Source organism: Sorex fumeus, unplaced genomic scaffold (assembly GCF_029834395.1).
Source record: "Sorex fumeus unplaced genomic scaffold, SorFum_2.1 ptg000072l, whole genome shotgun sequence".
In the NCBI taxonomy this organism is placed as follows: Eukaryota; Metazoa; Chordata; class Mammalia; order Eulipotyphla; family Soricidae; genus Sorex; species Sorex fumeus.
The window spans coordinates 49543522-49571079 of NW_026606129.1; the positions used below are offsets into that span (position 1 = coordinate 49543522).

Sequence of the window (27558 nt, forward strand, 5' to 3'; positions counted from 1 at the left end):
ACAGAAATGGGTGGAGAGGACCAGGATACAAATGTCCTCAAACAGGGACCTAGAGAAGAAGCTCAGCAGAAGGCAGTAGCCTTGCCTGTGTGAGGCCCTGGGTTCTTTCCCAGGCACCACACATACAATAAAAGGTAAAGAAGTGAACAAATATCCACAAATAAAGTCACAAGGACATAGCACACAGGACAGGGTCCAAAGACAGCCGGCTGTGTTGCAAACATGAAAGTTGCTAAGACCATATGGAAGATAGACTTACTACAGAGATCACCTTGCATCACAAACAAATGGCAGGTCATTATGTTGTCCACCTGAATCTATCATCATGCTGTATGTCAAACAGAGTTCAGAGCCTGCGCAATAGTACAATAGTACAGCTTGTTTTGCGCTCCATACGGTCCCCCGTGCCCACCAGGAGTGATCCTGAGTTCAGAGCCAGGAGAAAGCCCCTGAGCACTGCTGGGTGTAGCCCAAAAACAAAACAGAAAACCAAAAAAACATGAAAAATAGAATTCAGGGTCCAGAGACACACTAAAGGGGTTAAGGCATTTGCCTTGCAAATGGCAGACCTCAGTTTGACCCCTGGCACCAAATATGGTCCCCTGGTTATATCAGGAATGATCCCTGAGCACAGTCAGGTACAGTCCCAAAAGCAAATATGCATCTCCATGTGTATATAAATAAATTATCTGATAAATACATTTACTAAAAAGAAATTAAAAAACACGTGATGGCTGTAAATACTTTGTGAAAAGACACTCTATCTAAAAATAACGCTTGATTTTATGATGAACTCATAGTAAACTGACTCAGACATTCAAATAAGGCAGCAGAGATTCTGCAAGTCACCTCTGGCCCATAATTTTGGCCCTAGTGAAAGAAACAAAACAAAAGCCCAACCATCCATGCCCGCTCAGCCACCAGCATAAGGAGCCAAGAAGAGCAGACAAGCAGGACCCCCGCTGCCCAGCCATCAGTGCCTCCTCGCTCACCTGTCCAAGTCCTCATCCAGGGACTCGTATGAATTCTCATAGCACTCAATGCGCCGCATGAAATCCTCGGTGGCCTCATCACTGTCACGATTGACATAGTCGGGGCTGCCCAGCTTCACTTGCTGTCAGAGAAAGGACACAGTTGGGCTGGAGGCCGGGCAGGGAGACACTGGGGAGAGGCTGGGGAAGATGCTGGGTAGAAGCTGGGGAGATGCTGGGGAGATACAGGGGTGATGCTGGGGAGACACTGGGGAGACTCTGGGGAGATGCTGGGGTCATGTTGGGGAGATGCTGGGGAGATGTTGGGGTGATGCTGGGGAGATGTTGGGGTGATGCTGGGGAGATGCTGGGCAGAAGCTGGTGGCCAAGCTTGGGGGGTGGGGGGTGAGTCCCATTAGGAAGAGCCCAGGGGCTCTTAGACTTTAGCCCTTTTCCCTGGGCATTTTGAGGATGAATGACTGCCAGGATCCCAAATACCAAATACCAAAAAAAAAAAAAAAAAAAAGAAAAAATAGAGTTCAGGGTCCAGTTAATTGTTTGGAAGTCAGGAAATCAGGAAATTAAAGAGGTTGAAGGTATTTCAGGCAGAGGAGCCCCAGTGATTCAGTGTTACTTTGGTCCGCAAGTAACTTTGGAGGCCCTCAGGGCTCCAGGAACACTTGGCCTGGCCTTCTAGATCTTTCTCTCCACAGAGCACCAAGAGGACCAAAGGAAGGCCAGCACAGGTGCCAGCCCAGAAGTACTACTCACCACAATGTTTGCGGCTATGACCTCAGGGTCCACACAGATGGACTCAACGAAGAAGGTCTGCAGCATGGAGGTGGGGGTACAGACACGTGACACATTAGACCTCTGGATGACACTTCTCTGAGCCCTTTTCCCAGACCCAGGGTACATGGACTCTAGCAGGCACCTTCCTGGCCAAGCCTCTCCCCCCAGGCCCCCACCTCCTTGCAAAGAGAGCTTCAGAGCAGCCCCCATCACCCCAAACTTCTCATGAGTTAGTTACATGCAATATCCCATCCACATCAGGTGGCCCAGACAAGGGTCCTGGGGAGCCAGAATGTGCCACAGCCCAGCCAAAGAGACAAGCCAGGGGATAAGGGAGCCAGGGGACCTCACCTTGTATCCATTCTGTTCCCCAAAATTAAAGATGGTTGCTCTTCGTTCGCGTGTGGTATTAGTTGCATCAAAAACCTAGGACCAAACCAGGGTTAACTGGGCCTCTGGGACTGAGAAGGAAGTTCAGCTCGCAAGTGAGGTGGGCTGGGCTGGCCTCACCATGGGAGGAGGTTCCCAGGAAGCAGGGGGGCATCTGTGCCTGGCGCGGGCAGCTCTCTAGCCTGCATTCTGCCCTGCCCTGCATACAGTGGACACTCAGTAGATGTCTGACCATGAAACCTTCCAGGGAGGGTCAGGGATGTGGCTCAGAGGCAGAGCACTTGCCAGGCCTGGAGTTTGAGCCCAACATCACAGAAAAGAGTTCTAACGTTTGAAGATTTTTAGTGAAACCAGTTAGGCTTGGAGAAAGGAACACAACTTTTCTTTCTTCCTTCCTCTCTTTGATGAAGCAAGATAGCTTTTATTGAATGAAACTTAGAAAAATGTGAGGGGAGAGAAAGAAATTCGTGTTTAAGAGAGAACATGGACTTCTCCAAGTGGAAAAAAGCAAGCAAAAAGACAGCGACACACGTTCAAGGGAGAACACGGGTTTATAGAGCAAGCCTCAAATTTATTTTCCTCTACCCTGACACCCTAGTAAAATGGAACAGAAGAATAGAAAGAGCAGGAGAGAGAAAGGAAGGGGCTGGGAGATGGGAACATTTTTGTAAAGCACACACATGCTGGGTCACAGAAACAGAGACACCGAGCCACGCCCTCGCCAGCCAGGACACAGCAGAGGTGGGCACCAGCAAGGACACGAGCATCTCTGAAATAAGAACAAGGTCGGGAAGGGGAGCAGTGCTAGGGTTTCAATGAAGAACAGGAGGAATCTCAGAGCTCCCAACCCAACGGGGCTCCTCCTGCAGTGTTGGCCTGACAAGTCCCCTGGGTGCAGCCCACTCACCAGTACATCCAAACAGCATTTAGAGTATGGCCTTCTTAGTTGGGAGTTTGTTTGGGGGCCATACCTGGCTGTGCTCAGGGCTTACTCCTGGCTCTGTGTTCCAGGGTCATTCCTGGTGGGTCTCAGGGGACCATATGCAGTGCTTGGGTTTGAACCTGGCTTGGCTACAAGTGCAGCAAGCACCTTTTTCCTGTGCTACCTCTCCAGCTTGAGCACTGCCTTATTAAAAAGGCATTCAGGGGACCAGAGAATTCAACAGGTCAGCTATTTGCCTTGCATGCAGCCAGCCCGGGTGCAAACCTTGGCACTACATATGGTCTCATGGGCCCTGTCAGGAGTGATCCCTGATCTCCACTAGGTGTGGTCCAAAAGACTTCCTATGCCCCCCACAAAAGACTACAGGACCAGAGATATGTCCGACACATGCCTTGAATATGTAAAATCTTATGCTCAATTCTTTGCACCACAAAAGCAAATAAATAAAATGAAAAGAATTTCTCTGACCTGATAGAATCTTCCTGTGGAAAGTAAGTGCCCTCACCCTCACTCCAACCCAGCCTGCTATACCCACCCCAACATACATTATCCTGAAGATGCTAAAGCCCTCCCCGAGGAAGGGGATTGAGGCACTTCCAGCATCACCCAAGAGATGAAACTTTGACGAGTGCATCAGAACAACGGCAGGCTTCTTCACAGTCATGTTAGAAATCATGGAGCCACGCCGGGAAATTCTATGGGCAAGTACTTTCTGCTTCAAACCCTACCTAAGCATCAATGGTGAGGAGGGGGGAGAGAAAGAGGAGCACTGGGAGCTGGGAGATGGATCAAGTGCTAGAGCACAAGCCTTGCACGTGTGAGGTAATGGGTTCCATCCCTGGTGTCACATCACCCAGGGCACCATTAGGTGTGACCTGAGTGGTCCCTGAGCACCACTGGGGGTGTCCTCCCCCCTGCCACCTCCATAAAACCTAGATATTTGTGACTCAGAGCTCAGGCTCCTTTCTCAGCAATCTTTCGGGGGATGACAAAGAAAGTTAGCAAGCCAGGACCACGAGGAGCAGGACCCAGCATGTGACACTCAGTCTGGGAGGGAGCAGACGGGAATCCCCAGGTTCACAAGTGTGCCAGAGACCTAGTCAAGATGGAGCTGGGACCGCAGACCAGCCAGAGTCTCTCCCAGATGGAAAAAATATCCTGAAGGCAGAGAAGGGTCCCTCCCCCAGGTCCCTTGCTCAGCTCTGCCCGACCCCATCTAGCCAGAGGGATGAAAAAGCACAGGAGGAATTCCCTGAGCCAGGATCCAAGTGGCTCCTAAAGCAGCAGTGTTCATCTCACACCTGGAGAGACTGTGGGGGTTACAAGATAGGGCACAATTAGAGTATTAGGAAGTCCTTCCGGGTCAACAGTGACCATCGCCCAGAGGTCAGGAAAATGCCTGGCCTACCCCCATTCCTCCTGCAAACTGGCAAAGACTTCCTCCCCAGGGCTGGCACCCATAGTCTTTCCCTGGACCACACAGCTGTCTTCCCCTCCTCAGCACAGAAGGACATGTGTGGCCTCCCACATGACACTCCCCGGCGTCACACTCACCGCCACATGTCCTCCCTCCTCGCTGAGGAAACGCCGGACATCACAGAGGGCTGCCAGGGCACACTGCCTTCAGGAGAGAGAACAGGGTCAACCCCAAGGCAAGGTGGGGCACATCCTGCCCTGGACCAGAGCGGAACAGCCGCGCCCCTTCTTTCTCCAGTATCTCTGTCTTTCCTTGGGAGAGGGGGACATTCAGTTTTGCTAACTCTCTACCAGTATATGTTCTAGGCCACTGCAAATATTCTTCAAAATAATTTTCATACTTCCCCCCTTTTCAGCTCATTGTGTATAAATCAGGCTGCTGTCTGGCCATAGCTGTGATTTCTAATGTTACACATTTTCCCAGAGTAGCAAGGTACTTTTCTATTCCTTGGCTTTGGTACATGTAGCACTCAGGGGCTTCTCCCAGCCCATGCTGCGGGACTCTTCTGGGGATGCTCCGGGAACCATGTAATGCTGGGAGTCGGATCCAAGGCTCTCTCACACAAAGCACATGTTCCATCGTTTGAGCTACAAATCAGGTCAAAAAGAACTGTTTTAAGAGGGGACCAGAGAGACAGTACAGTAGGCAATGTGCTTGTCTTGCACACAGCTGACCTGGATTCAACCCCAGGCACTGCAAATGGTTCCCTGAGCCCTGCCAAGCCAGGAGTGAGCCCTGAGCACAACACAGCTGGGTGTGCCCTACCACCAAAAAAAAAAAAAAAAGAGAGAATGGTTTTTAGTGGATTAGATTCAAGTAAAGTAACTTGTAAGATTCCTAAGGCTCAGTCTCCTCATCTGTAGAACGAACATGGGGTGGGGGCGGGGGGTGCCAACATTCAATATATAGCAGAAATTTCACAATCTGTCTTCATCCTTTTCATTTGCCTTATAAAGAACAGAGGGTTAGATCTAGAGTCTGACCCACAGCTGGGCCTTAGAGGCTTAGAGGCCTGACTGTCCGTGGTTTCCCTTGGTACAGCCTGACCCAGTCCCTTGATCCACCGAAGGACCCCATTTCTCCAGGTGAGGAGGTCCTGCCCCCTGGTGGCAAGAGAAGGGGTCAGGCAGCTTAACAGCCAGACACCTGCAGAGGCCCAGAGGCTTGATCTGATGATGACAGCTGGGCCAATGCCCAACCGCAGTGGGTCAGCTACACAGAGCTGATGAACCTTCCAGTTTGTTTTGGAGTCACACCAGTGGTGCTGAGGATACTCTCAGTGGGGTGCTCAGGGGCTCCCTCCTGGCAATGGAGTGCCAGGGGTTGAATGAGGGGTCCCACATGTAAATTGTGTGTTCCGGCCCTTTGAGCCATCTCTGGCCACAGCCACCCTGGGCAATGGGGAGCTATATCTCCCTGGAGGAACTGCCCCCTTCAGATCTGAACCATACAGATACCCATCTCCCAAGTGAACCAGCCTCTGCAAACACTTAAAAGCAATGCCAAGTCCTACCCCACACAGCCAACAACCTGCCAAATATCCTTTAAATATACAAGAGTCATCCTGGGCCAAGAGGGAAAGTCCCCAGTTCCTAGCAGGATCCTGCTGGTTGGTGACCACCTGCCAGGGTGTGCCCATCTCTGAGGCCTCTATACCCCACCCACTTGGGCTTCCACCTGCTCAGAGGCCATGCCCATGAAGCATATGTGGAACCTTTGCCCTGAGCTGGCCAAGCCACCTTCATTTCCCCAAAGGCCCTCTTTCCCCACCTCAGGACACTGTGACCAAGGCTCAAGGACACCAAGGCAGGACAGGCCAACCAGCAAAAGGCCATCTCCACCTGTCCCCCACCACTTTCTCATCTTGAGAAACCAAGCAGGACCAGGTCTGGGCTCAGAAGTTGCCCTAATATACAACATCTGCACTGTGGGAATTTCTCCTTAAATAGACACACATATTCATATACATACACATACATACATATACATACACACACATATTCATATACATCTGAACCGTACAGATAGCCATCTCCCAAATGAACCAGCTCCCTGCAACCACTTAAAAGCAATGCCAAGTCCTAACCCACATGGCCAACAACCTGCCAAATATCCTTTAAATATATGAGGGTCATCCTGGGCCAAGGGGGAAAGTCCCCAGTTCCTAGCAGGATCCTGCTGGTTGGTGACCACCTGCCAGAGTGTGTCCATCCGGGATCTTCTCCATAAACCCACACACAAACACACATTCATATACATCTGGGATCTTCCCCATAAACACACATACACACATTCACATACATATCCGGGATCTTCTCCATAAACACACACACACACACACACACACACACACCACATACTTACTTCCGGATCTTTAAGCCCTCTTCATTGTCTGGAAGAAAAAACTCAAAAGATTTGTAGGTCTTGACCATGTCCCGGCGATACTGGCCCACGTTAAATTCTGTGGGGGAAGGAAGGAGAACCTCAGTTTCCAGACCATCCGCAGGCCCAGCCCAGGCCCTGCCCACAGTCCCACCTTTTCTCCTCTCCTCCCCCCCACCCCACAAAGCAATGGGTCCATGGCTCACCCCGCGTGGGCACACCAATCCAGTTCAGGTAGCGAGTGAGCTTCTTGGAGATGTAGGTCTTGCCCCGGGCAGGCAGGCCCACCATGACAATGAGCGTGGGGCAGTTGGTCATGCAGACTGGAAGGGAAGAGTACAGGTCAGGGCTGGACACAGCCTCGTGCGAGGCCATGGGTGGCATCCTAGGCACCACACAGCCACCCAGGCACCGATGGGGGCAACTCACAATAAAGTGACTAAAAAATAAAGCCTTGTCCTTCAAGCCCGTGTTCTCCCTTAAACACGGATCTTTTGGGCTCTCTTGGCCTGCATGCTTGCTCTCCAAGCCCATGTCTTCCCTTGAACAGTTTATTTGACTCTTTGCTTACTCTTTCAAGCTCTTGAACATGCATTCCTTTCCTTCTCCCCCATCCCTGCATCTTCCAATGAAAAAAAAAAATCTTGCTTCACACACACACACACACACACACACACACACACACACACACACACAGTGGCCAAATAAAAGGAAAGCATAGAAGCAACAGTTATTGGAACATTGCATGACTGAAACCCAATCATGAACAACTTTGTAACTGTGTATCTCACTGTGATTCAACTTTTAAAAAGGAAAGCACAGAATCACTCAAGGACAGTGACCCCTCCTGGAACCCTCCCGGGGTACCCCCAGTGGGGTACCCTGCTGTCCTGCAGTGGGGGAACAGGACGAACAAGCGAGGTCGTGCCAGACTCATCATAGCACACAGCTCCCTGAGTGCCCCTTGCTGGTACCCCCAGAGACCTGTCTAGGTGCCAGCCTGACCCTGCGGCTGACCAGCAGCCCAGAGTTGGCCCAATCTTATCCTGACTCGACACTGCTAGGAGTCCCAGCACCCACAGGACAGAGCTGGAGGCCACGGGGACGTCAGGGCGCAATATAACCCACCCGACAGTCAGCTGTGGTCCCTGCGGTCCCGACTCAGCCTCCCCTGGTAAACTTCTCTTCAAACTCAGCCCTGCTCCAACACTGCTTCTTCAGTGTGTCTGCTCCACCCACCTGCCGCCCCTCTCCCCATCCTCTCACCAGTGAGTCTCTGCCCTCTTCCCATGGCCTGGGTCAGCCCTGCAGTGCTGTGGCCATTCGGGCTCCTGCATCCGGGCACGAAGGTGGTGCTCAAATGTTAGGAGCAAGGGAAGTGGGGCAGGGGGAATCTGAGCCCTGGCACCCCGGGTCTGCAACCAGAGAGGAGCCCTTCTGACGTCACCCCTGCCAGCGAGTGCTGCCAGGTCAGAGTGACAGCCAGAGCAGCTGCAAAGGCTGGCGGGGGGTAAGGAGCTGGACTCGGTCCTCGCCTGCTGGGACAGACACAGGGGCAGCAGAAAGCTGGACTCGGGGGAGTGGCTGGTGCTCGGGGTGGAGGCCCCTCACAGGCACCCCTCTCATTAGCTGCAGGACCCGGGCCAGGGACAAACTCAGGAAACTACAAGTGGGCAGGGGTGGGCACTGTTCATGCCCCTCATCTGTCCGTATGCTTTGCCCGTAATGTCACTTGGTGGCCTCCTTGCATGGACTGTGAGCCCTGCCCCTCAGCTTACTTCCCTCACTGCAGTAGGGTGGCAGCCTCAAGTCCAGCAGGCCTGGGCTCTGATCCTCTCACACTCACCAGCCTTGGTGGCCTCACCTGTAAAATGGGCTGGTAAGTCCTCAGCAAGGCCACATATTTCTCTGTGGCAGTGCCATCGCACTTCCTGGAGGCTATGCTCTCTGACAGCACCTCAGCACCCAAAGCCTCTGGACAGAGGGTGCAGAAACACCTCCCTGTCTCCAGAGAGGCCCTGCAGGGAATCAGAGCACCCTGCATGCCAGTGAGGGTGTCATGTCTCTCAAGCACGGCCTTTGCTAAGCTGTCAGGCCCAGAGGAAGGAAAGGCCCCCGGAACACAGGCTGACAAATACAAGAGAGAGGAAACTTGCAGGAAACCATCAGCAGTAGTCAAAGCAAGAGAAAATTCAGTTCAGTAAGACCCTGCCAGTGCCTCTGGGTCAACCCTAACACAGGGACCTGCATGCACCCTACTCCCCTGACAAGGTCACCCCTTCCCACTGCCCCTGAAAGTCCTCCTACAGCCTCATGATTCAGGTTCTACCTCCCCCTTCACATTTTCCATCTCTCCAGAGACACCCCGGCCCCTCCCAAGGACACCCATGCACCCCCAGATTGGGCTAGCTGCACACCAGGGCCAGGCACAACAGGAGAGCAATAAATGACCCATTACCTCTGGGCTTCAAGATAAACTTCCAAGAAAAGGCCCCCAAACAGAGAGCAAAGTACAAGCATCTGCATAACAGCTCTGCTAACGGCAGCAAAACTCAGAGACCAGCCCCACAACGGGGAAACAGCAAACGGACAGCGACAGTGGGGGAAGCACAGGACCGGAGCAGGCAGACACGCAGGCGCATCACTGTGACCGGTTCTGGCCTCTAGTACCCTGATGTTGAGCAACAGAACTGCAGCGCACCCCGCTTTGGACACTACATGTGTGGAAGGAAATCAGAAGCCGGGGCACTCAGCATTGCACAAGCTCCTGTTCCTGTCTCCGTGCTCCGGGCCCCAGGGCCCAAGGACAAGTGACGGTGTGCTAGAGAGGAATTTCCAGTAGTGCCACAACTGGGGGCGGCCACAGGTTCCTGGAATGGGTTCCAGAACTGCATCCTGACCTGCTTCTGTGGGCCTGGTTGGGCCAGAAGGGCTCTTTCAGAGACAGCAGCCACAGCTGGGCTGGCTCAGTGGCAGGGTGCACACTTTGCAGGAATGAAGACCTAGGTTTGATCCCTAGTGCCACACACACAGAAAAATAAACCCATTAAAAAAATAATAAAAGGAGAGCCAGAGCGAGAGCACAGCAAGTAAGACATTTGCCTTGCATGTGGCTGATCCAGGTTGGATCCCATTTGGTCCCCAAGCACTACCAGGAGTGATTCCTGAGTGCAGAGCCAGGAGTAAGCCCTGAGCACCACCGGGTGTGATCCCCAAAAATGAGAGAGAGAGAGAAAGAAAGAAAGAAAGAAAGAAAGAAAGAAAGAAGGGGGCTGGAGAGATAGCACAGTGGGTAGGGCGTTTGCCTTGCACGTGGTCGACCCGAGTTCAATTCCCAGCATCCCATATGGTCCCCTGAGCACCGCCAGGAGTAACTCCTGAGTGCAGAGCCAGGAGTAACCCCTGAGCATCACCAGGTGTGACCCAAAAAGCAAAAAAAAAAAAAATGAAATAAAATAAAAGAAAGAAAGAAAGAAAAAAGAAAAGAAATAAAGAAGGAAGGAAGGAAGGAAGGAAGGAGAGAGAAAGGAAGGAAGGAAGGAAGGAAGGAAGGAAGGAAGGAAGGAAATACAGAGTGGAAAAGAGGGCTGGAATGCAAAAACCATTCTATCTATATGTATAATAAAGCAACCTGGACCTGGCATCACTGTCCTCGGAGGGGACAGAAAGTTGAATCCAGCAATCCTGCACATTCACCAGTAGTGTTCCCCAAGAGGAGTCTTGGCACCTTTATTTTAAGCTAAGAAGCACTTTCATGGTTCTCTCTCCTGAGGTCCCTCTTTTCACCCAGAGTTTCTCCAGGTCTGAACCGAAGGGTCAATGAGGAGAAGGAAAAAGCACCCAAGCAAGTCCTCTTGTAGCTCCAACATTTACCAAAAGATGGAATTCCTAAGGTCGAATCAAATAGAGGGGAGCTTCTCAGCCCCTGGAAACCCAGAGATGCCCACTATCTCACTGCAACCCTGGGACCTCTTCTTTCCACAGTCCTGAGTTTGAGCCGCCCATTGCCACCGTCCACCCTCTGGCCTGCCCTGTCCTGTGGTTCGACTGAGTCATAAGCCTGTGTGTCTCGGGCAGAAGTCGTGCAGACTCTGGTCCTGGATGTGGGGGTGGGGGTGTGCACAGACAGTTACTGTGCCTGTGCTGCCTCTCACTCCCGCTGCCAATGCCAGAACTCTGCCCAGGGCCCAAACCCTACACTAGTTGCTCGATTTATCTTTGGCCTCTTGACTGCCATCTCTTCTAGGAAACCTTCTGTGCTGAGTCAGCCCACAGCCCACCCAGGGTGACATCAAAGAGTGTGACAACAAAAGCCCCTCTGCTTAGGTCAGATTCACATTTCAGTTATTTGTTTGTGTCTGTGTGTTGGGAAGGTCACAATCAGTGATGCTCAGGGGCTATTCCTGGCTCTGTGCTTAGAAGGGACTCCTGGTGATGCTTAGGCTGGAGGCTGGGGGTCCAGGCAGTGCCAGGGAGCAGAACCCGGGTCAGCAGCTTGCAAGATTGCACCTTGCCTCCTCTTCTATCTCTCCCGCCCCAGGGCCACATTTTAGTGGCATACTTGGAGCTGAAGAGACACAGCTCCTGGGCTGGGGATATGGCTCAAGAGGTGGGACACAAACCTACCAGGTTCAAGGTCCTGAGTTTGATCCCCAGCACCACATGAGCCCCCTCCCTCTTCCCCCAGCCCTGCCAGATGCAGGCCAAGTGGTCTCCAGGCACCCAGTCACCAGGCCTGTCTGCACATCAGGGCTTTCAGTCACTGTGAGTGCTGCACTCCCTCCCCAGTCCCTCTAAAAACAAACTCACAAAAAACAAACCCAAAGTTCTCTGTGAAAAAAGAAAGTAACAGGGCCTGCCCCAGGGACTTTGAGATCCAGGCAGGTCCCGCCCCTCTGGGCCTCAGCTGCCCGCAACCAGGATTGGGTCAAAGCTGATGCTTCAAATTCCCACTTGGGCGGAGCAAGAAGCAGAGTGGGAGTGACGAAATTACAAAGTCACCCGCTACCACCTAAAGAGCACCCCCACATACACAAACATCCTCTGGCCTGCCCTGTCCTGTGGTTTTGGGGAGCGGAAGTCCTTAGGTGAGGGGCAACGCTCAGGCGAAAACCCACACCAGCTTCCTGGAGCAGAGAAGCCAACACCTGCATCCCACAGATGGGGCCTGGGAAGCTGGGTGTGGCCTAGAGCTCAGATGCTCAGTGCTTGCCCCTCTGCAGCCTCCTCCCCTCACCCTCCCCCCGCCCCCCATGCCATGAGACCACACAGCTCTTGCGGACTGGAGGGGACCAGGACTGCAACAGTATGGTCCAAGTCTCAGCCTGTTGCCTTTGGGGGGTAGGGGGGTGGGGAGTGGGGAGGAAATAGGGGGGAAATAAATCGTGGTCAGTGCCATGGCCTACCATAAAGTCTGGCTGAAACTAACGGTCACACCCCACCAGGACCACAGTGTGGCAAGAGACACACCTGGCTCTCGTGCCAAGCCATGACCCCAGGCTGGCCTCAAAGCACCCAAGTACCGAGCACTCTCCCCTCGCTTATCATGCCCAGGCAGAGCTCAGAGAGCCCAGTCTCATCTCCGTGTCCACATCTGCACCACTAATCGGACCAGACGTTCTCTGAGTTCCTTGCCAATCATCCTGCTGTTTCAGTTACTCCTAAAGCTCATTCTTTTGCCTGGTAATAAAAGGAGACAGACTCTTAAGAAGAAGTAGAAAATCAAGGCAGTAGATTAATCCCTCCAGGACCCCTGAAAGGATAATCCCAGTGAGCACTTCTTACACTTTCTTCTCCTTGCTATTTCCATCTGTCGGCCAGTTCCACCGACCACCCACAGCCCCACCCAAATGCTGCCAGTCCTCGGGCACAACGACAGGCCCATATGGCAGTGTTCTGTCTGTGGGTCATTTCAACACTTCCGTGAAATTCTTCCCCAAACTCGGGGGAGGGAGGCCAAGAGGTGAGGTGCACGTCCTAGCATTGGGGGCCTTGCCCACCCACCCCAGGGTCTTGGGGCAGAGAAAGCCCAGCGATTCCCCTAGAGACAGACAGCCAGAGCGGTTCCTAGCACCCGGTCCGCGCTCCGGGGCCAGCGGAACGCAGGCTCTGGGGCTCCCGGATCCGAGGTGCTGGAGAGAGTGGGGTGTGAAGGGGCGTGGCCTGCGCGAGGTGATGGTGGCCAGACCCGACGCCCACCAAACCCAACCGCCGCCGCAGTAACAGTCCCCGCCCCCTGCTCGCCACACCTGTTCCCAGCCCCTACCTGCTCCTGCTCGCCTCCCCCCGGCCCCGGCAGCTCCACCTGGTCCCGGTCCCCCACCTGTCCCGGGTGGGCTCTCCATGAGAGAGCCCTGCCCGGATGGCCCGTCCGGATGCACCGCCCTGTCCTTTCCCCGCGGACCCCGCCTCACCACCGCGCGGGCAGGCGTGCAGGGCGGGCCGCCCATTGCTGTAAGGCATCCAGATCTTCTTCAGAGGGTTCTGAGTCAATTCTCGCGGAGACGCCATCCCGGGGCCGGGAGGAGCCGGACTGCGCCGCTGGGGACCCAGCACCCGGGCCACCTCGGGCCACCGAGGCCCCGCCCCGCGCCCCGCCCCGCCGCGATGACGCCATCCAGCTCCCCGCAGGCCCCGCCCCTGGGCCAGGAGGCCCCGCCCCGCCCTCCACGCATGCGCAGCCCGCCACTCCTGCTCCCTGAGAACTAAGAGGTGCGCCCGTGGGGGCCGGGATCGGGGGCACTGGTCTGCCTCTCTCTGGCGCTGGCTCCGGAGGTTGACGGGCCCCGAGTGCACGAGTCCTGCACAGCGAACCGAACAGCGCTGGTCTGCAGAGACCTCACCCGAGGCCTTTCCCAGGGTTGGCACCCAGGGCGCTCGAAACCCGGACTTCTCTCTTTGTTACTTGAACCTCAGGATCTCTGGAGGGTGGTGTTTACAGGCACTGGGGACTTCAGGGCCTCAGGAGGTGGGGTTTACGTGCAGTGGGGCAGCGTCTACGTGAGTGCCTGGTTGGGCAGATCAGCCAGGGGCCCATCTCATAATTCTAATTGCTGTCCTTCTTTCTCGACTGTCAACTCCACCGCTTCCTGCTGACCTTGTGCCCCAATCTGCTAGTTGGTTCTGAGCCTCTGGCCCCAACCAATCTGAAAAAAACTCCTTAATTTCTGAAAGGAATTAGGACAAATTTTGCAATTGATCGTGTTTCTCTCTTTCCTGTGGCTGCTGAGGAGGTCCGGCTAAATCCCAATGGACTTGAGCACTTGAGCCTATGAGCAGGTCCTTGAAACCAAACTGGCCTGGGACTCATCAAGTCCTGGCAGTATTCACCTTCTGAGGTTTCGTGTCCCCCACTTATTTATTTTTAGGTGTAGGGATCAAACCCAGGTCCTCACACATGCCAAGCACGTGCTGTATCACTGACATTTTAAATTATATGTTTTCATGCTTTTTTTTTTTTAATGAGCCTCTGTCTCTTCATCAGGAAAATGGAATGTGCACGTCATCAGTCTCAGAAGGTTCTGGCAGAGATTAAATATGTCAGTGTCTGAAAAAGTTATTCGAAAGCACATTAGTGTTTTATCATTTATCAGAGTATTGATCTACCTCTTATCTCTAGAAATGCAGTAATGGCAAGCATTTAGAAAAAGAAAGATCCAGAAGTTCAAGAATGTCCTACTCTCTTCTCAGCCCTCTCTCTTCATCCCCAGCTCCCATCCACACAGCCAGAATCTGGGTCACACAACCTTCTCCCTCACCATGCTCTGTCTTCCACCACACCCATTGACCAAATCACTATACCTTCTACGCACTATACCCAGCTGGATGCCAAGGCCATAGAGAACAAGGCTCCACCCAGTGCACCACAGGTACTGTGCCCTATTATCCCTCTACCTGCTTAAACCCCCCAAGTCACAGTCTGTAAAGGACTGGACCCGTAAAATGACTTCAGGTCTTGAAAAAAAAATCCTCCAAATACTCAATCTTGCCCATTTGACAGGAAATAAAGGTTCAGAGGTCAAAGAGGTAGCACAAAGGTTCAGTCGGCACTTGTCAAGCATGCAGCTGTGGCCTGGCCATGGTTTGAATCCCAGCACCACATATGGTCCCCCCAATACCACATCATCCTTAAACACAGAGCCAGGAGTGGCAGGTGTGACCCAAAAGAACTTCCCCCAAATAAATAAAAATAAAGGGTCAGGAGTTTACATTCTGGAACCACCTAGATGTTCCCTTAATCAGCTCTAACTGCCTCCCTGGGTGTTCCCCCCGTATCCCTCACCACCTCGTGCCCACCCACCTGCTTCACACCACTTCTGTGACTCCTGTCCACTCCCGCTGCAGGCAGAGGCAGCCCTGGTCATCACATGCTCATGCCTTATTCACCTGCCAGCGCCACAGCAAAACTGCTTCCTCTAGCACTCACAGGAACCCATTGCTCCCTCGAGGGTAGGCAAGTCTGGAGTCGACAGCCAGGGAGGGGCAGGCAGCCAGGGCCCTTTTGGGAAACCATCCCTACACACCGATAGTCAGAGCCCCACTTCTCAGGAACAGAGAAGGCTCCCAGACATCCCAATGGCAGGGAGACCAGAGGTCAACTGCAGAATGTGGGTCCCTCCCCAAGGCCAGAGTCTACACAGCTATCAGGAAGCTCCCCTTCTCCATCTCTCCGGTATGAAACTGAAGATGGGAAGACAGATCCATCTACAGTGCAGGGTGAACTCAGCTCAGTTCTCAGCCTCCCGAACCCCAGCGCCCACCACACGTTCCACCTTTTCCCGCAGGCATTTGCTTGTCCCCACAAATGCCTTGTGTGGAACAGAACTGACCTGGAGGCCTTTTCACCCCAAAATGGGTCAGCTTTCCTGGGTGACTGGGAACCATGCTGGGGTATAGCGTGCACTCAGTTGAGCAGGTCCTGCTAGCTCCCTGCCACCAAGAACTGCCAGGCTTGGCCTTTGTGGGCTCCAGTGGTGCCCTCCACACTAAGCACTGTCCCTCCTCCCAGCATCCCAGGCTCCCAGCTGTGGTGCGGCTGTGTCCTCAGTCCTTGGTTCCCAGTCACCAAACTACCCCTAGGCAGCATAAAGCCTCCGTGCTTACCACAAAGACCCACACAGCAACCCACTCACATGCCCTAACAAATCCTATGTCCGTTCTTGGTACGGCCCCCCACCAGGTACCTCTTTGCTCCCTCCAGGTGCCTCCTTCCCCCTCATGCTGCCCCTGGAGGTTTCTGAGAGTTCCAGCAGTTTCCTCTGCTGTTACTCGCCTAAGTACTTTCTTTGGTCTCTCCTAGGGCCTGAAGCTCAAGAGGAGGATGAGGCTCCAACTCAGGCTACGCAGCCTGTGAGCTCGTGGGGGGACCAACCTGGCCCGGGGCCCACAGAAGATGCTCAGAGGACCCTGGAGCAGCCAGGGGTCCCCGGGTTTACCAGCAAGGCAGAGCATGCAATAGGCGCTGAGAGCAGCTCGGACTGGCCCAAACACACAGTAGGCACTCTAGATATGTGGCAGGAAGGAAAACTTGCCCAGTGAGCCCTCTGGACCTCCCCAAACTGGTGTGCACCCCAGTGGGGGGGACTGGCTGATTGTGACCCCTGAGAGGCCAGCAAAGGGCAGAGAGGAGGGCCTGGCCAGCTCCAGCTGGCGGAGGCTCCCCCTGGCTGGAGGGAGAAGCTATTTATAGTTCCCCCTTGGCCCAGCCCCCTCTGCCCTGCAAGGCAGCGGTGCTCCCCCTCCCCTGGGCCACTGACAGACACTTGCTCCCCGGTCCCAGCACCCCTCTACCTGGAGATACCCCAGCACCACCCTCAAGCCCCATCCAGCGCTAACCCCACTAAGCCCAGGGCTCTTCCCCTCTCCCCCAGCTCTCCGAGCGGGCTGTGCCTACCCTGGCAGCTGCTCCCCGACCCCGGGTCTGTCAGGGAGCTGCCTCCTTCCGGGCCTCTGTCCATCCTGCACCGGGACTGGCCTTGGCAGCCGCCCCCTGCAGCTTGGAGGGCAACCCCGCCCTCCCGGCCCAGCAGAGCCCCAGCCCACTGGGCGCCGCCTCCCGGGCCCGCCTCCGGCCCGCCCCCCAGGGCTACCGCCTGTCCAGATGGCTCCAGTGCCCCCACCCCAAGCTGCCAGATTCCCAGCCTGGGTTGTCTCTCTCTCTAGCCATGACCCTTTGGCCCAGTGTCCACGCTGCCCAGAGGACCCTGGTCCACATACTCTCCAGAAAGTCAGCTCCATGTCCAGCTGCTGGCTGGGCACCAGAAGGCAAAACCCACCCTCTGCACATCAAACCTGGCGTGAAATGGGGGTAAGAGGGCAGCTAAGACTCTGGTCCTGTATTAGGGACTGGGTGCATGCCACGTGATTCTCCAGCTTGGTCTCTAAGTAGCCCTTTTATTGAGCACGTCCCACATGCAGGAACCTCAACCTGCTGCTTGCAGGAAGTCTGCTGGCATCGCTTGCTTGGCTGGGCAGAGGAGGGTGTGAGGCTTCGGAGAGTGAGCTGGTTTGCTCCGGACAGTTCCGTGAGTGTGGAGCAGAGTTGGACTGTAGAGTTGGACCTCGCCCGTCTCTCCCCTCCAAGGACTGAGGGGAGGGGCCAGAGGAGGGTGGTGACCTGCAGGTCTGGAGTTGGCCTGGGCTGCCTGCCGTGTGGGTCTGACGTTGAGGTCCCTGACAGGGGTGTGACTGGGGCCACAGGTGGCAGTGTCCCAATGCTCTGTCATCGCAGGGCGGCCGGATGTGGTAAGACCCCACGTGACAGGGCCCTCCCTCCCATGGCCACGTCCGGGTGTCCAGGCACAGAGTGTGTCTGTGGGGTGCTCTGCGGGATGGCGGCCCTGCAGGGTGTTGTCCAGGCGGTGCAGACACTGAGTGTACATGGCACTCAGCTGTCAAAGTCCCAGGCAGAGATTCAGATGCAGGATCATGTCCCTGTGCCGGATCCTGCTCTCCGCGGATGGCCCACACACAGGCAGCCCGTGGGCTCAGCGGCGGCCCACGTGGGCCAGGATGTGAGCATTGGCAGCAGCCTGCTCCCTCGTGGCCCTGGCCCGGGCCTGTTCCAGTAAGATCTGCAGGAGGCCCATGGGGACATCCAGCGAGAGGGTGATGTGGGCGCCAGGGCGGGGGCCAGGGTGGGGATGACCTGAGAGGGCGCTGGAGTTGCTCGTTGAGGCCACAGGGTCGGGAGTGCCCTGGGTGAAGCTCTGCGGGAGGAGCTGCAAGGCTGGCACAGGGGTTGCTGTGCCAAGCGGGCCCCTGCCCAAGATCTGGAAGGTCAGCACCAGGAGAACCCACTTGGTCATTGTGAGGTCAGGCTGTGAGGAGAAAAGAGGTTGAGGGAGGGGCTCCAGCCTGCTCTGACTCCCGGACAGAGATTGGGAAAAGCAGAACAGAGACGGGGCTATAGCGAGGAGGCTCGGGAAGACAGGCGAGGCTCAGAGAGTAACAGAGATGGGAAAACTGATGAGAACCAGAGCAAGAGAACATCAGCATAGAGCCGGGGAGCAAGGTGGAAACACAGAAAGAGAGGGACAAAAAGCAGGACAGAATGAGGGATCTTCACACACGGAGAGAGGGGAAGAGGCAGCTGAACATGCTGGGGACAGAGCACAGAGGGAGAGAAACAGGAAGCACTAGGAGGGAGCATGGGGGAGGCTGCATGCAAGGGGCCCCAGCCAGGGGAAGAAGCAGCCCCAGAACCCAGAGCCCCCTAAGACCTAGAGACCCCCAATAACCCAAGTCCCAGAGTCACCCCAAGGCTCTGCCCACCCCACCCAACTCCAATCCTACCAGTACCAGCCTGCCTTGGACGACGGGCTCCGGGGTGCCAGGAATGCAGGGCTGGGCCTGGCAGCACAGTGCTGGGGTGACCCTGAGCCTCCAGAATCCATTTATCCCCCCTCACACCCTGAGGTGGCAGCTGGGGCATGATCCCTGGCATGAAGCAGACCCCCACCTATGACTCACCCCTCCTGGGGGCCATGCAGACACATCCCAGTGCTCCCTCCAACACCACTTTGTATTTCTTTCTGGGAACCAGTTGGGGAATGAGGGTCACCGGCACAGAGGGACTCTGCAGAACAGTGCTGACCTCCCCCTTCCCCCACACACAGTCCCCTGTCTCCAGGCAGTGACAACAGGAGCCTTTTAAAACAGCAGCTTTAATGCCCCCCCAGTCAGCACCACGTCATCACAGGCTGGGGTCCAGGGCGGGTGAGGCACGGCCACACCCGCAGGGCCCACGGCCACCCCTGCACTGAGTCATCTGCCAGGGGCAGCAGCCACAATGGGGATTTGTCCTCGGGGGGAAGGCGAGACCCAGGGACCAAGTCACTGAAATGACAGACAGGCACGTGCGTGTTCGTTGTGCACACAAGCCTCTAGCACCAAGAGAGGACAGCAGGGTCCGACTGAGACAGCTCCACGGGGACACGAACTCCGGCCCATCATCCGGTCTCAGCTCCGGGCAGCACCTGCGGGGCAGGGACCAGTGCCTTCACCCTCTCACTGACTCAGTGTTCAGGCCACAGGGAACCCTGGAAACAGGCCTCGCTGGGCAGGGAGCTGAGGGCAAGGGGAGAGGGCAGCCAGACTCGGGTCTTCAGGGAGGGCTCATGGAGGGGCCCATCTTGGGGACCTCGTAGCTGTCTCTCTGCTTAACCCTTTGTTTGGGAGGGTCTTTCCCAGGGCCCCTCGGGGAGGGGGATTCTGTACCAGGTGTTCCTCACCCAGGGTGGGGTCTGGGAGAGCTCAGAGCCCACGATGTCACACCCAGATGGGGACACCTGTACCTGGTCCCTGGTTCTGGACCACACTGGGAGGACAGCGACGCTCACAGGCCTCTCGGGTTCCAAAACGGTTGGCGTTCCCCCCGCAGCCACCGTAGACAAAAGGGCGACAGGCCTCGGCTCCACTGGCCCCGGCCCGATGGTACCAGCGCAGGGTGTAGGCAGTACAGGAACCCTCATCCAGCGGAAGCGAGCAGGGGTCTGGGCCCAGTAGGGTATGGCGGTGAGCAGGAAACAGCTCGCCCACGCTGACCCCAGCCCCACGCTCACCTCCACCCCGCAGGCTCGGCCCCATGCTCACCCCACACACACCCTGCAGGCCTGGCCCCATGCTCACCCTTGCCATCCCAAGCAGCCTCAGGCTCCTGGTATTCCTCCACGGAATATTCAGAATACTCGGCATACTCATCCTCATCATCCTCAGGGGGCAGCCGTCCTGCGCACAGGGCAGGGTACACTGAGGGCGGCCACAAGTGTGCGCCAGGACGCCAGCACACGCCCGGTGTGCATCATGTCCCTGCACACGAGTCCCCCCTGCCTGCTGTGTGCCCACCCACATGGGCCGTCCAGGACCTTGTCCTCACCTTCCTCTTCGGCATGCGAGACCCGGAGCACAGGCACAGCTCGGAGCTGGGGGCCAGCGGCCGTGTCCGCAGCATAGCTGGGCAAGGGTCCTGGAGCAGGGAGCAGGGCCCAGGTCTGGGCTTATCATGATGGTGTCCCAAGCCCAGCCCCTGCAGAAGGGACCCCAGGGATGAACCCCCCCCACCCAGGGGAGGAACGGGGCAGGGAGGAAAGTTCTGAGAGCAGAAAGTACCAGAAAACTACTCACGTGATCCAGATGCAATAAACTGGCCCTGACAGGCTGGAAGGATGAGAATGGAGAGGGGTAGGGAGATATACACAGGGAGATACGGGACAGAGACACAGAGACAGAGAGACAGAAAGAGACAGAGACAGACGGAGATGGAGACAAAGACACACGTAGGAATATAAGAGACACAGAGAGAGATGGAGACAGAAAGAGACAGACAGAGACAGATGGAGACAGTGACACAGCAGGCAGACAGAGCAGAGAGGAAGAAGTGTGAGCACAGGACAAAGACAAACAGGTGCACATGAGACAGGCTGATGAGAGGAGATGGGGTCACTAGGACGCCCCTCGGGCCCATCAGCCCCCAAGCGGCCCCATGCCAGGCTCCAGGACACACTGTACCCTTCCCCGCACAGCCACATGGGCCTCCATCTCTGCCCGCAGATGGGGCCTGTCAGCAAGTCTATCCGAGGCTCCCGTGTCCATCTGTCAGCCACCCTTCCGCACCCATAGCCCTGGCGACTGGTCCCTGCGGCTTCTGGGGACCCTGCCTGTCCCGTCTACTCACCACAGTGCTGACTCATCTCCTGACGCACAAAGGCCCGGATATCATCCTCCTGGGGGGCACAAGCCCAGAGGGTGATGTGAGGAGCCCAGGGAGCCAGGAGGGGGTGGTGGTTACGGGGCTTAGGGAGGGACAGCGGGCATCAGGGCCCGCCTGGCCACACTCACCGTCAGCGCCGCGGTTCCCTTTTCTCCCCGGGGGCCTGCGGGCCCTGGGCGCCCCTGTGTGCAAAGTACAGGTCCAGACTGTGAGCACAGGGACACCAGTGGTCACCCCACTCTCACCCCAATGAGGAATCCCCACTCACCTGCTCCCCTCTCTCTCCGGGGGTCCCTGGCACCCCTGGGGCCCCCACCACAGTCTCTCCAGGGGGGCCCCGCTCTCCCTGTGGGGTGCAAGCGAGCGTGTCAGTCAAACAGGTGAGAATCGTGGTCTCTGAGTGCGGGGTCAGGAGCCCCCTGACTTACCTTCTGGCCCTGAAGTCCTTCAGGGCCTTTGGGACCCACAGTGCCTGGTGGCCCAGGGGGACCACTAGAGCCATCATTGCCCCGGGGACCTGGGAAGCCTCCAATTCCTGGGGGCCCCTGGGGAGAGAGAGGGTCGGTGACCAGAGCCCCCAAAAGATGGGCCCATTTCCAGACAGCACAATGACCCCCCAGCCCCCCTAATTTGGTTTCCACATACCCGCTCCCCTTTCTCGCCCTGGTCACCCTTCGGTCCAGGCTGGCCATCGAAGCCTCGGTCCCCCTGGGAACAGAAAGCTGCATGAGATCCTTTACCATGGCCTCCTCAGCACTCCAGGGTCAGTGGCCACGGCCTTCCACCACACAGCTCCTGGGATCTCCCTGACCAGTCGTCTGCTTGCTGCGAGCCCGCGAACCCCAGATCCACTGTAGCACCCCTTGCCTGACTTCATTTATTCCCTTTTCACTGACCCCAACCTCAGCACTGACCCCCCCACTGCAGCCTCTTACCCCGAAGGCACCTGTCCCTGCTGTTCCCCATCCTCACCATTGCCCAGTGCACCCCCAAACCTTCCCACCAGCCCACTCCACACTCTCATGCCCCAGCCTTCCAGTCCCCCTGACCGGGACTCTCACAGCCAACCCTGCCCCCTTGGCTCCCTCCCCCTGCTGAGGGGCCCCGTACCTTGGGACCAATCAGGCCCTCCTTCCCAGGGGCTCCCGACTGCCCCGGAATTCCTGGCTCCCCCTAGACAAGAGAAAGCATGAGCTGAACCCCAGCATCCCCCTCCCCATTCCCGGTGGGCCCCCCACTCACTGCGTCTCCTTTGCGTCCTGCCAGCCCAGGGCGGCCAGGGACACCAGCTTCTCCCTGTGGGCAGGGCAGGGGGTCAGCCTCAGGTCTGGGCCTTCTGCACCCACATCCCAGCACCTGCACCTCATACCTTATCTCCCTTTTCTCCATCCAGGCCGCAGGCACCCTTGATCCCCCGTTCACCCTGAGGGGAAAAATCAGGCAGAAGGTTCTAGAACCCTTCCACCTTGATGCTGAAGCCAGTTCTTCAAGCCGCTGACACCAACATCTGAGCCCAGACACCTGACCTGACCCGAGAATGCCCTCCAACACCATCCAGAATGCTTTCCCTGCCGGGAGGGAGAAACTACCTTGAGGCCCCGGGGGCCCATGAAGCCAGCATCCCCTTTGTCTCCTCGAACACCGGGGACTCCGTCCTTTCCTGGGGGTCCCTGAGGAGAGAGGTCAAGTGACAGGGGTCACCGCAGGGACCAGAAGCCAAGTTGGTGGGAAGACAGGGGCTGGGGACCCCTCAACACGTGGGAGCCCTGGGTCACTCTGAGGTCAGAGGGTACCATGTGGCAAGGGAGAGCTGGGGGGCAGGAGCATCTTACCGGGTCCCCAGGGATCCCTACAGCACCAGGCTCGCCCTGTGGGAAGCAGATAGAGGAGGGTCATGACCGCCCTGTGGGTCTCGGCCACTCTGCTCACGGATGCGGTGAGCACCCACGTAGCGTACAGCCACAGACCACGGAGCCCCAATTTAAAGGACCCCCACTGGGCTCTGATCTCTGCTTGCCTTTGGTCCTGTGAGTCCCCGTGCTCCGAGCGACCCGGCCGAGCCCTTGTCACCAGGCTCTCCCTTGGCGCCCTGAGGGGTGGGGGAGAGGGACAGTGGGGCCAGAGTAGGCTGGGGGCTGGGACCCCGGGGGGCAGGCCCTCAGGTCCAGCCTGCCAGAGAGCGGCTCCCTGTCATCGCAGGACCCCATCACACTCCCTGCCTCATCCCACCAGCCCTACCCCTACCCCATTGCGCCCAACACCCAGGGAGCCCCTTTCTGCTCCTGGGAGTGTCTGAGGCTCCACAGCCCACAGATACTCCCCACTCGCCACAGGCAGCCTCCCTCCAAAGAGCCCCGCAACAGAGAGCCCTTCCTGCATGCTTCCTCCTACCTTGTCTCCAGGGTCCCCACTCTCTCCTCGGGGCCCTTTGTCGCCATCTGTGCCACGAGGCCCGCGTTCGCCCTGAGTCAGGGTCAGAGAAGCTGGGTCGGGGGGGGGGGGGGTCTCGCGCCCTCTGGGGTCTGAGCTCTCAGGGGGCTCTCTCCCCCACACCAGCCTGCACCGGCCCAGTCCCACTCACCATATCCCCCTTGGCACCCGGGATTCCTGGCGGCCCCACGGTCACAGCCGAGTCACCCTGAATGGATAATGGTCAGTGCGAGGAGCCCCCACGGGCCCCCCACCCTGCATCACACTCACCTTGTCACCCTTTGGCCCCACGGCTCCAGCATCACCCTGTGGGGAGGGAGAGAGCAATGTCACCCAGGGGAAGAAGCCCTGAGCCCCCCACAGTACCCCAGGGGCCCTTCCCTTCATCTCACCTTCTCCCCGCGCTCCCCCCGGATGCCTGGGAGCCCCTGAAGGAGAGAAAAACTGTGAGCTTCAGTGACCTGTGAGGGTGAAGTGGTCCTGCGGGGGATGGGGAGATGAAAGGCCACAGAGGAGACCAGGACTGAGGGGACAGAGGGCACTGGCCAGGCACTGGGCCGCCCCCTGCACCTACCATGAGTCCTCGGACTCCCTCCTGACCAGGCCGGCCATCTTCACCCTGTAAAGGACATTAGGGTCACTGACATGGAAGGTGGAAGCCAGGAGGGCCTGGGATGAGGGCCATGACTATAGGTCAGGGTGGACGTACCCGGACACCTGGCTCGCCGCGCTCGCCTCGGGGCCCAGGCTGGCCCACACCGGGGTCTCCCTGGAAATCAACAGGAAAGAGGAGTCATCACTGGGACAGGTCAGGGAGATGAGAGAGAGGCAGGGTGACAGGTCAGTGCGGGTGGGGGTGATGGGTCAGTTGAGGTGGAGGGGTGACGGGTCAGTGGGGGTGGAAGGTTGACAGGTCAGTGGGGTGGAGGAGTGACAAGGGTCAGTTGGGGTGGAAAGATGATAGAGGTCAGTGGAGGTGTGACAGTGGTCAATGGAGTGATGACAGAGGTCAGTGGAGGGCTAAAAGGGGTCAGGAGGGGTGATGGGGTCAGGAGAGGGGCCCAACCTTGTCCCACCTACCCTGTCTCCTTTGAGCCCAGAGGTCCCAGCAGCTCCCTGTGGACAGAACGAGGGGCTGGTTCTGTCCCCTGAAGGTACAGAGCAGCCCACAGTGCCTAGAGGCCCCATCTAGACTGACAACCATGGGGCCGCCCCACCAGCACAGGACTGCTACTCACCGCTGGCCCTGGGGGCCCTGGGGGACCTGAGGCGCCTGGAGGTCCTTCTCTCCCCGGAAGGCCCGCCAGCCCCTGCCAGGAAACAAGGCAAGAGAGGCTGAGGGTGACTTGGGAGACATGTCCCTTCTACCGCACTGGAAGGGGAGCCCAAGTCAGGGTGTGGGCACCCCGCTCAGTCCCCATGACCCAGCACCCTTACCCGTTCTCCACTGGGGCCCGGTTGGCCTGTCTCTCCCCGAGGGCCTGTCTGACCAGGGAACCCCACAGCACCAGGAGGCCCCGGAGGCCCGGCAGGACCTGAGTCTCCCTGGAGCAGAGAGAGCACCTGGAGGTGAGGCCCCACGCACCCAGACACGCTCTTCCTTCGCCCAGCTCCAGCAGGGGCCACCTTGCTGTACCCTGCCAACTCACCTTCAGACCTGGTGAACCAATTGGCCCCGGGGGGCCCTGAAGCCCGACTCCTGGGTCACCCTTGAAGAGAAAAGAGGACACGATCAGGTTCAAGGGCCCAGAGAGATAGTACAGTGGGAGGGACCCAAGTTCAATCCCCGGCATCCCATATGGTCCCCCAAGCCCACCAGGAGTGATTCCCAAGTACAGAGCCAGGAGTAAGCCCTGAGCATCACCGGGTGTGATCCCAAAACCAAAGAAAAAAAATCAGGCTCAGGGGTCTCAGGGACCACAACCTCAAAGGGCACTGAGACCCACACATACCTTGTATCCCTTGAGTCCCGGAGCACCTTTCTGACCCTGGAAATGACAAGTATGGTGGCTGAGTGGTGGGAATGAGAACCTGGGGCCCTAAATGATTCCTGGGGGCTCAGATATGAGTATAGACCAAGGTAAGCCCAGATCCCTGACCAGGGACTGGGCCTACAGCTCAGCCCCAGGTCTCGCGAGAGCCTGGCAGTGGCCTTGGGCTCATCAAACCACAAAGTCATGGAGCTCCAGGCAAGACCACAGGTCCAGGGGCCACAGCCTGGGCATGAACCTGAGACTGCCCCCAGGGATGCGAAGACAGGCACCCATACACAACCATCCTGGGGAGCTGCACTGTAGCACTGTAGCACTGTCCTCCCGTTGTTCATTGATTTGCTCGAGCGGGCCCAGTAACGTCTCCATTGTGAGACTTGTTGTTACTGTGTTTGGCATATCGAATATGTCACAGGGAGCTTGTCAGGCTTTGCCGCGCGGGCGAGATACTCTCGGTAGCTTGCCAGGCTCTCTGAGAGGGGGGCGGAGGAATCGAACCCAGGTTGGCCGGGTCGGCCGCATACAAGGCAAACGCCCTACCCACTTTGCTATCACTCTAGGCCCGGGGAGCTGCACAACCCATGTAAATGCGCCAGCCCATGGCACGGATGGAGGAAGGGGCAATGCAGATGAGACCTAGAGTCCCCAGCATCCTGCCGACAGAGTCTCGGGGTTTGGGAGGGGTCCTCTGTGTCTCAGAGCTGAGACACAGACAGGAGAGGCACAAAGACCAGCCCTGCCACAGTGGCAACGGGGATGGGGCCCACACCAGGCTCACTGTCCTCCCCAGTGCAGGAATGGCCCTCCCCCACCCGGCCTCAGACCTGTCTGAACCCCAACTCACATCTTCTCCAGGATCTCCAGGCTCCCCTGCACGGCCGGCTTCACCCTGCACAGAAAGGCTGGTGAGGGGGTCTAGAGACCCAGTGCCCACCCCGCCTGCTGCTCAGGCCCACCTCACCTTCTCGCCGCGCGGCCCCGGCAGACCACGGTCTCCTTTGGCTCCCTGCAGAGAGGGGGCAGGAGAAACAAGGGGGTCAGGGCCCCAGAGATGAAACTCAGGAGGCCCAGGCGTCAGGCAGGAGGTAGGTGCCCAGCTCAGAGGAGGGTCCACACTCACCGGCTCTCCCAGCAGGTGCCCAGCAAACTCTCCAGGGGCTCCCTGGCCAGAGAGAGGGTCAGGACCATTCCTAGTCATGCCCCGCACCGGGCTCTCCTCCAAGCCTTCCCCTGCCCCCACTTACCTTCTCCCCCTTCACTCCAGGGGGCCCAACCACAGTCTGTGGGGAATGCACAGAGATTCAGCTGTCTCCCCGTTGCTGCCAGTCCCCCTTGGCTGTGAGCAGGAGGAAAGCTCCAGAGGCGGGCACTGGGGCTAACGCTCACCTGTCCAGGGGTCCCCATGGGTCCAGGTTCTCCTTTAGGTCCGACGGGGCCGGGCAGACCCGGTGAGCCCTATGATGGAACAGCTTGAGGAGAGCTGCCCAGAGACACACACGCCCCCCAGCGCTGGGCACAGTGCCCCAAGCTGAACCGCCCTGAGCTCCTCCAGAACGCACCGGCACGCCCGGAGCTCCTCTGTCTCCATCCTTCCCGCCGGTGCCATCACGACCTGGGGCTCCTGGCTTCCCTGTCTCCCCCTGACAGTGACAGAAAGGGCTTGGTCAGCAGCTGCCACCAAGCCTGTCCCCACGACCCAGCCCTGACCCCAGGACTCACCACTTGTCCTGGCAAACCTGGAGGCCCCTGGGGACCCTGAGGAAGACAAAGTGAGATGTCATGGGTATGTGGGAGCAGAGAGAAGGGACACGGGAGAACACTAGGGTTAGGGGACCCTTGTGGGACTCACCACAAGGCCGGAAGGGCCGGGAGGGCCAGGCAGCCCCACAGCTCCAGAAGGCCCAGGCAGGCCCTAGGAAAGAAGAGTGGAGGTAGTGCCGGCCCCACCTGGCTCCCGTGGCTCCACCCACAAG

At 57.4% G+C, this 27558-nt stretch overlaps 2 protein-coding genes across 5 annotated transcripts in view; both read right to left on the minus strand.

Moving 5' to 3' along the window:
• The window catches only part of PFKFB4 (6-phosphofructo-2-kinase/fructose-2,6-biphosphatase 4), a 38447-nt gene extending 21514 nt beyond the window's left edge, over positions 1-16933 (minus strand). The window contains exons 1-7 of one of the 4 annotated variants that reach the window (XM_056129528.1): positions 16848-16933; positions 7162-7278; positions 6938-7034; positions 4651-4717; positions 2115-2189; positions 1743-1799; positions 993-1114 (exon numbers count right to left, since the gene is read on the minus strand). In XM_056129528.1, the coding sequence (XP_055985503.1) occupies positions 993-1114; positions 1743-1799; positions 2115-2189; positions 4651-4717; positions 6938-7034; positions 7162-7278; positions 16848-16911 (599 nt within the window). In that variant the 5' untranslated portion in view covers positions 16912-16933. Of the gene's footprint in view, positions 1-992; positions 1115-1742; positions 1800-2114; positions 2190-4650; positions 4718-6937; positions 7035-7161; positions 7279-9855; positions 9995-13277; positions 13548-16847 lie in introns of those variants that run through there. The other 3 variants (XM_056129529.1, XM_056129530.1, XM_056129527.1) reach the window with 3 other exon arrangements.
• A 2228-nt stretch (positions 16934-19161) lies between these two features.
• The window catches only part of COL7A1 (collagen type VII alpha 1 chain), a 29742-nt gene continuing 21345 nt past the window's right edge, over positions 19162-27558 (minus strand). Inside the window, exons 84-118 of the mRNA XM_056129371.1 lie at positions 27435-27497; positions 27305-27340; positions 27145-27225; positions 26972-27040; positions 26830-26865; positions 26706-26747; positions 26547-26591; positions 26430-26474; positions 25547-25582; positions 25244-25303; positions 25032-25139; positions 24833-24904; positions 24675-24710; positions 24304-24363; positions 24169-24213; positions 23987-24022; positions 23865-23900; positions 23746-23802; positions 23556-23627; positions 23182-23253; positions 22997-23032; positions 22754-22834; positions 22534-22587; positions 22407-22460; positions 22275-22337; positions 21810-21872; positions 21593-21709; positions 21433-21510; positions 21293-21346; positions 21129-21177; positions 20579-20611; positions 20331-20420; positions 20084-20182; positions 19750-19947; positions 19162-19431 (exon numbers count right to left, since the gene is read on the minus strand). Coding sequence (XP_055985346.1) covers positions 19415-19431; positions 19750-19947; positions 20084-20182; positions 20331-20420; positions 20579-20611; positions 21129-21177; positions 21293-21346; positions 21433-21510; positions 21593-21709; positions 21810-21872; positions 22275-22337; positions 22407-22460; positions 22534-22587; positions 22754-22834; positions 22997-23032; positions 23182-23253; positions 23556-23627; positions 23746-23802; positions 23865-23900; positions 23987-24022; positions 24169-24213; positions 24304-24363; positions 24675-24710; positions 24833-24904; positions 25032-25139; positions 25244-25303; positions 25547-25582; positions 26430-26474; positions 26547-26591; positions 26706-26747; positions 26830-26865; positions 26972-27040; positions 27145-27225; positions 27305-27340; positions 27435-27497 — 2193 coding nt within the window. The 3' untranslated portion in view covers positions 19162-19414. The remainder of the gene's footprint in view (positions 19432-19749; positions 19948-20083; positions 20183-20330; positions 20421-20578; positions 20612-21128; positions 21178-21292; positions 21347-21432; positions 21511-21592; positions 21710-21809; positions 21873-22274; positions 22338-22406; positions 22461-22533; positions 22588-22753; positions 22835-22996; positions 23033-23181; positions 23254-23555; positions 23628-23745; positions 23803-23864; positions 23901-23986; positions 24023-24168; positions 24214-24303; positions 24364-24674; positions 24711-24832; positions 24905-25031; positions 25140-25243; positions 25304-25546; positions 25583-26429; positions 26475-26546; positions 26592-26705; positions 26748-26829; positions 26866-26971; positions 27041-27144; positions 27226-27304; positions 27341-27434; positions 27498-27558) is intronic.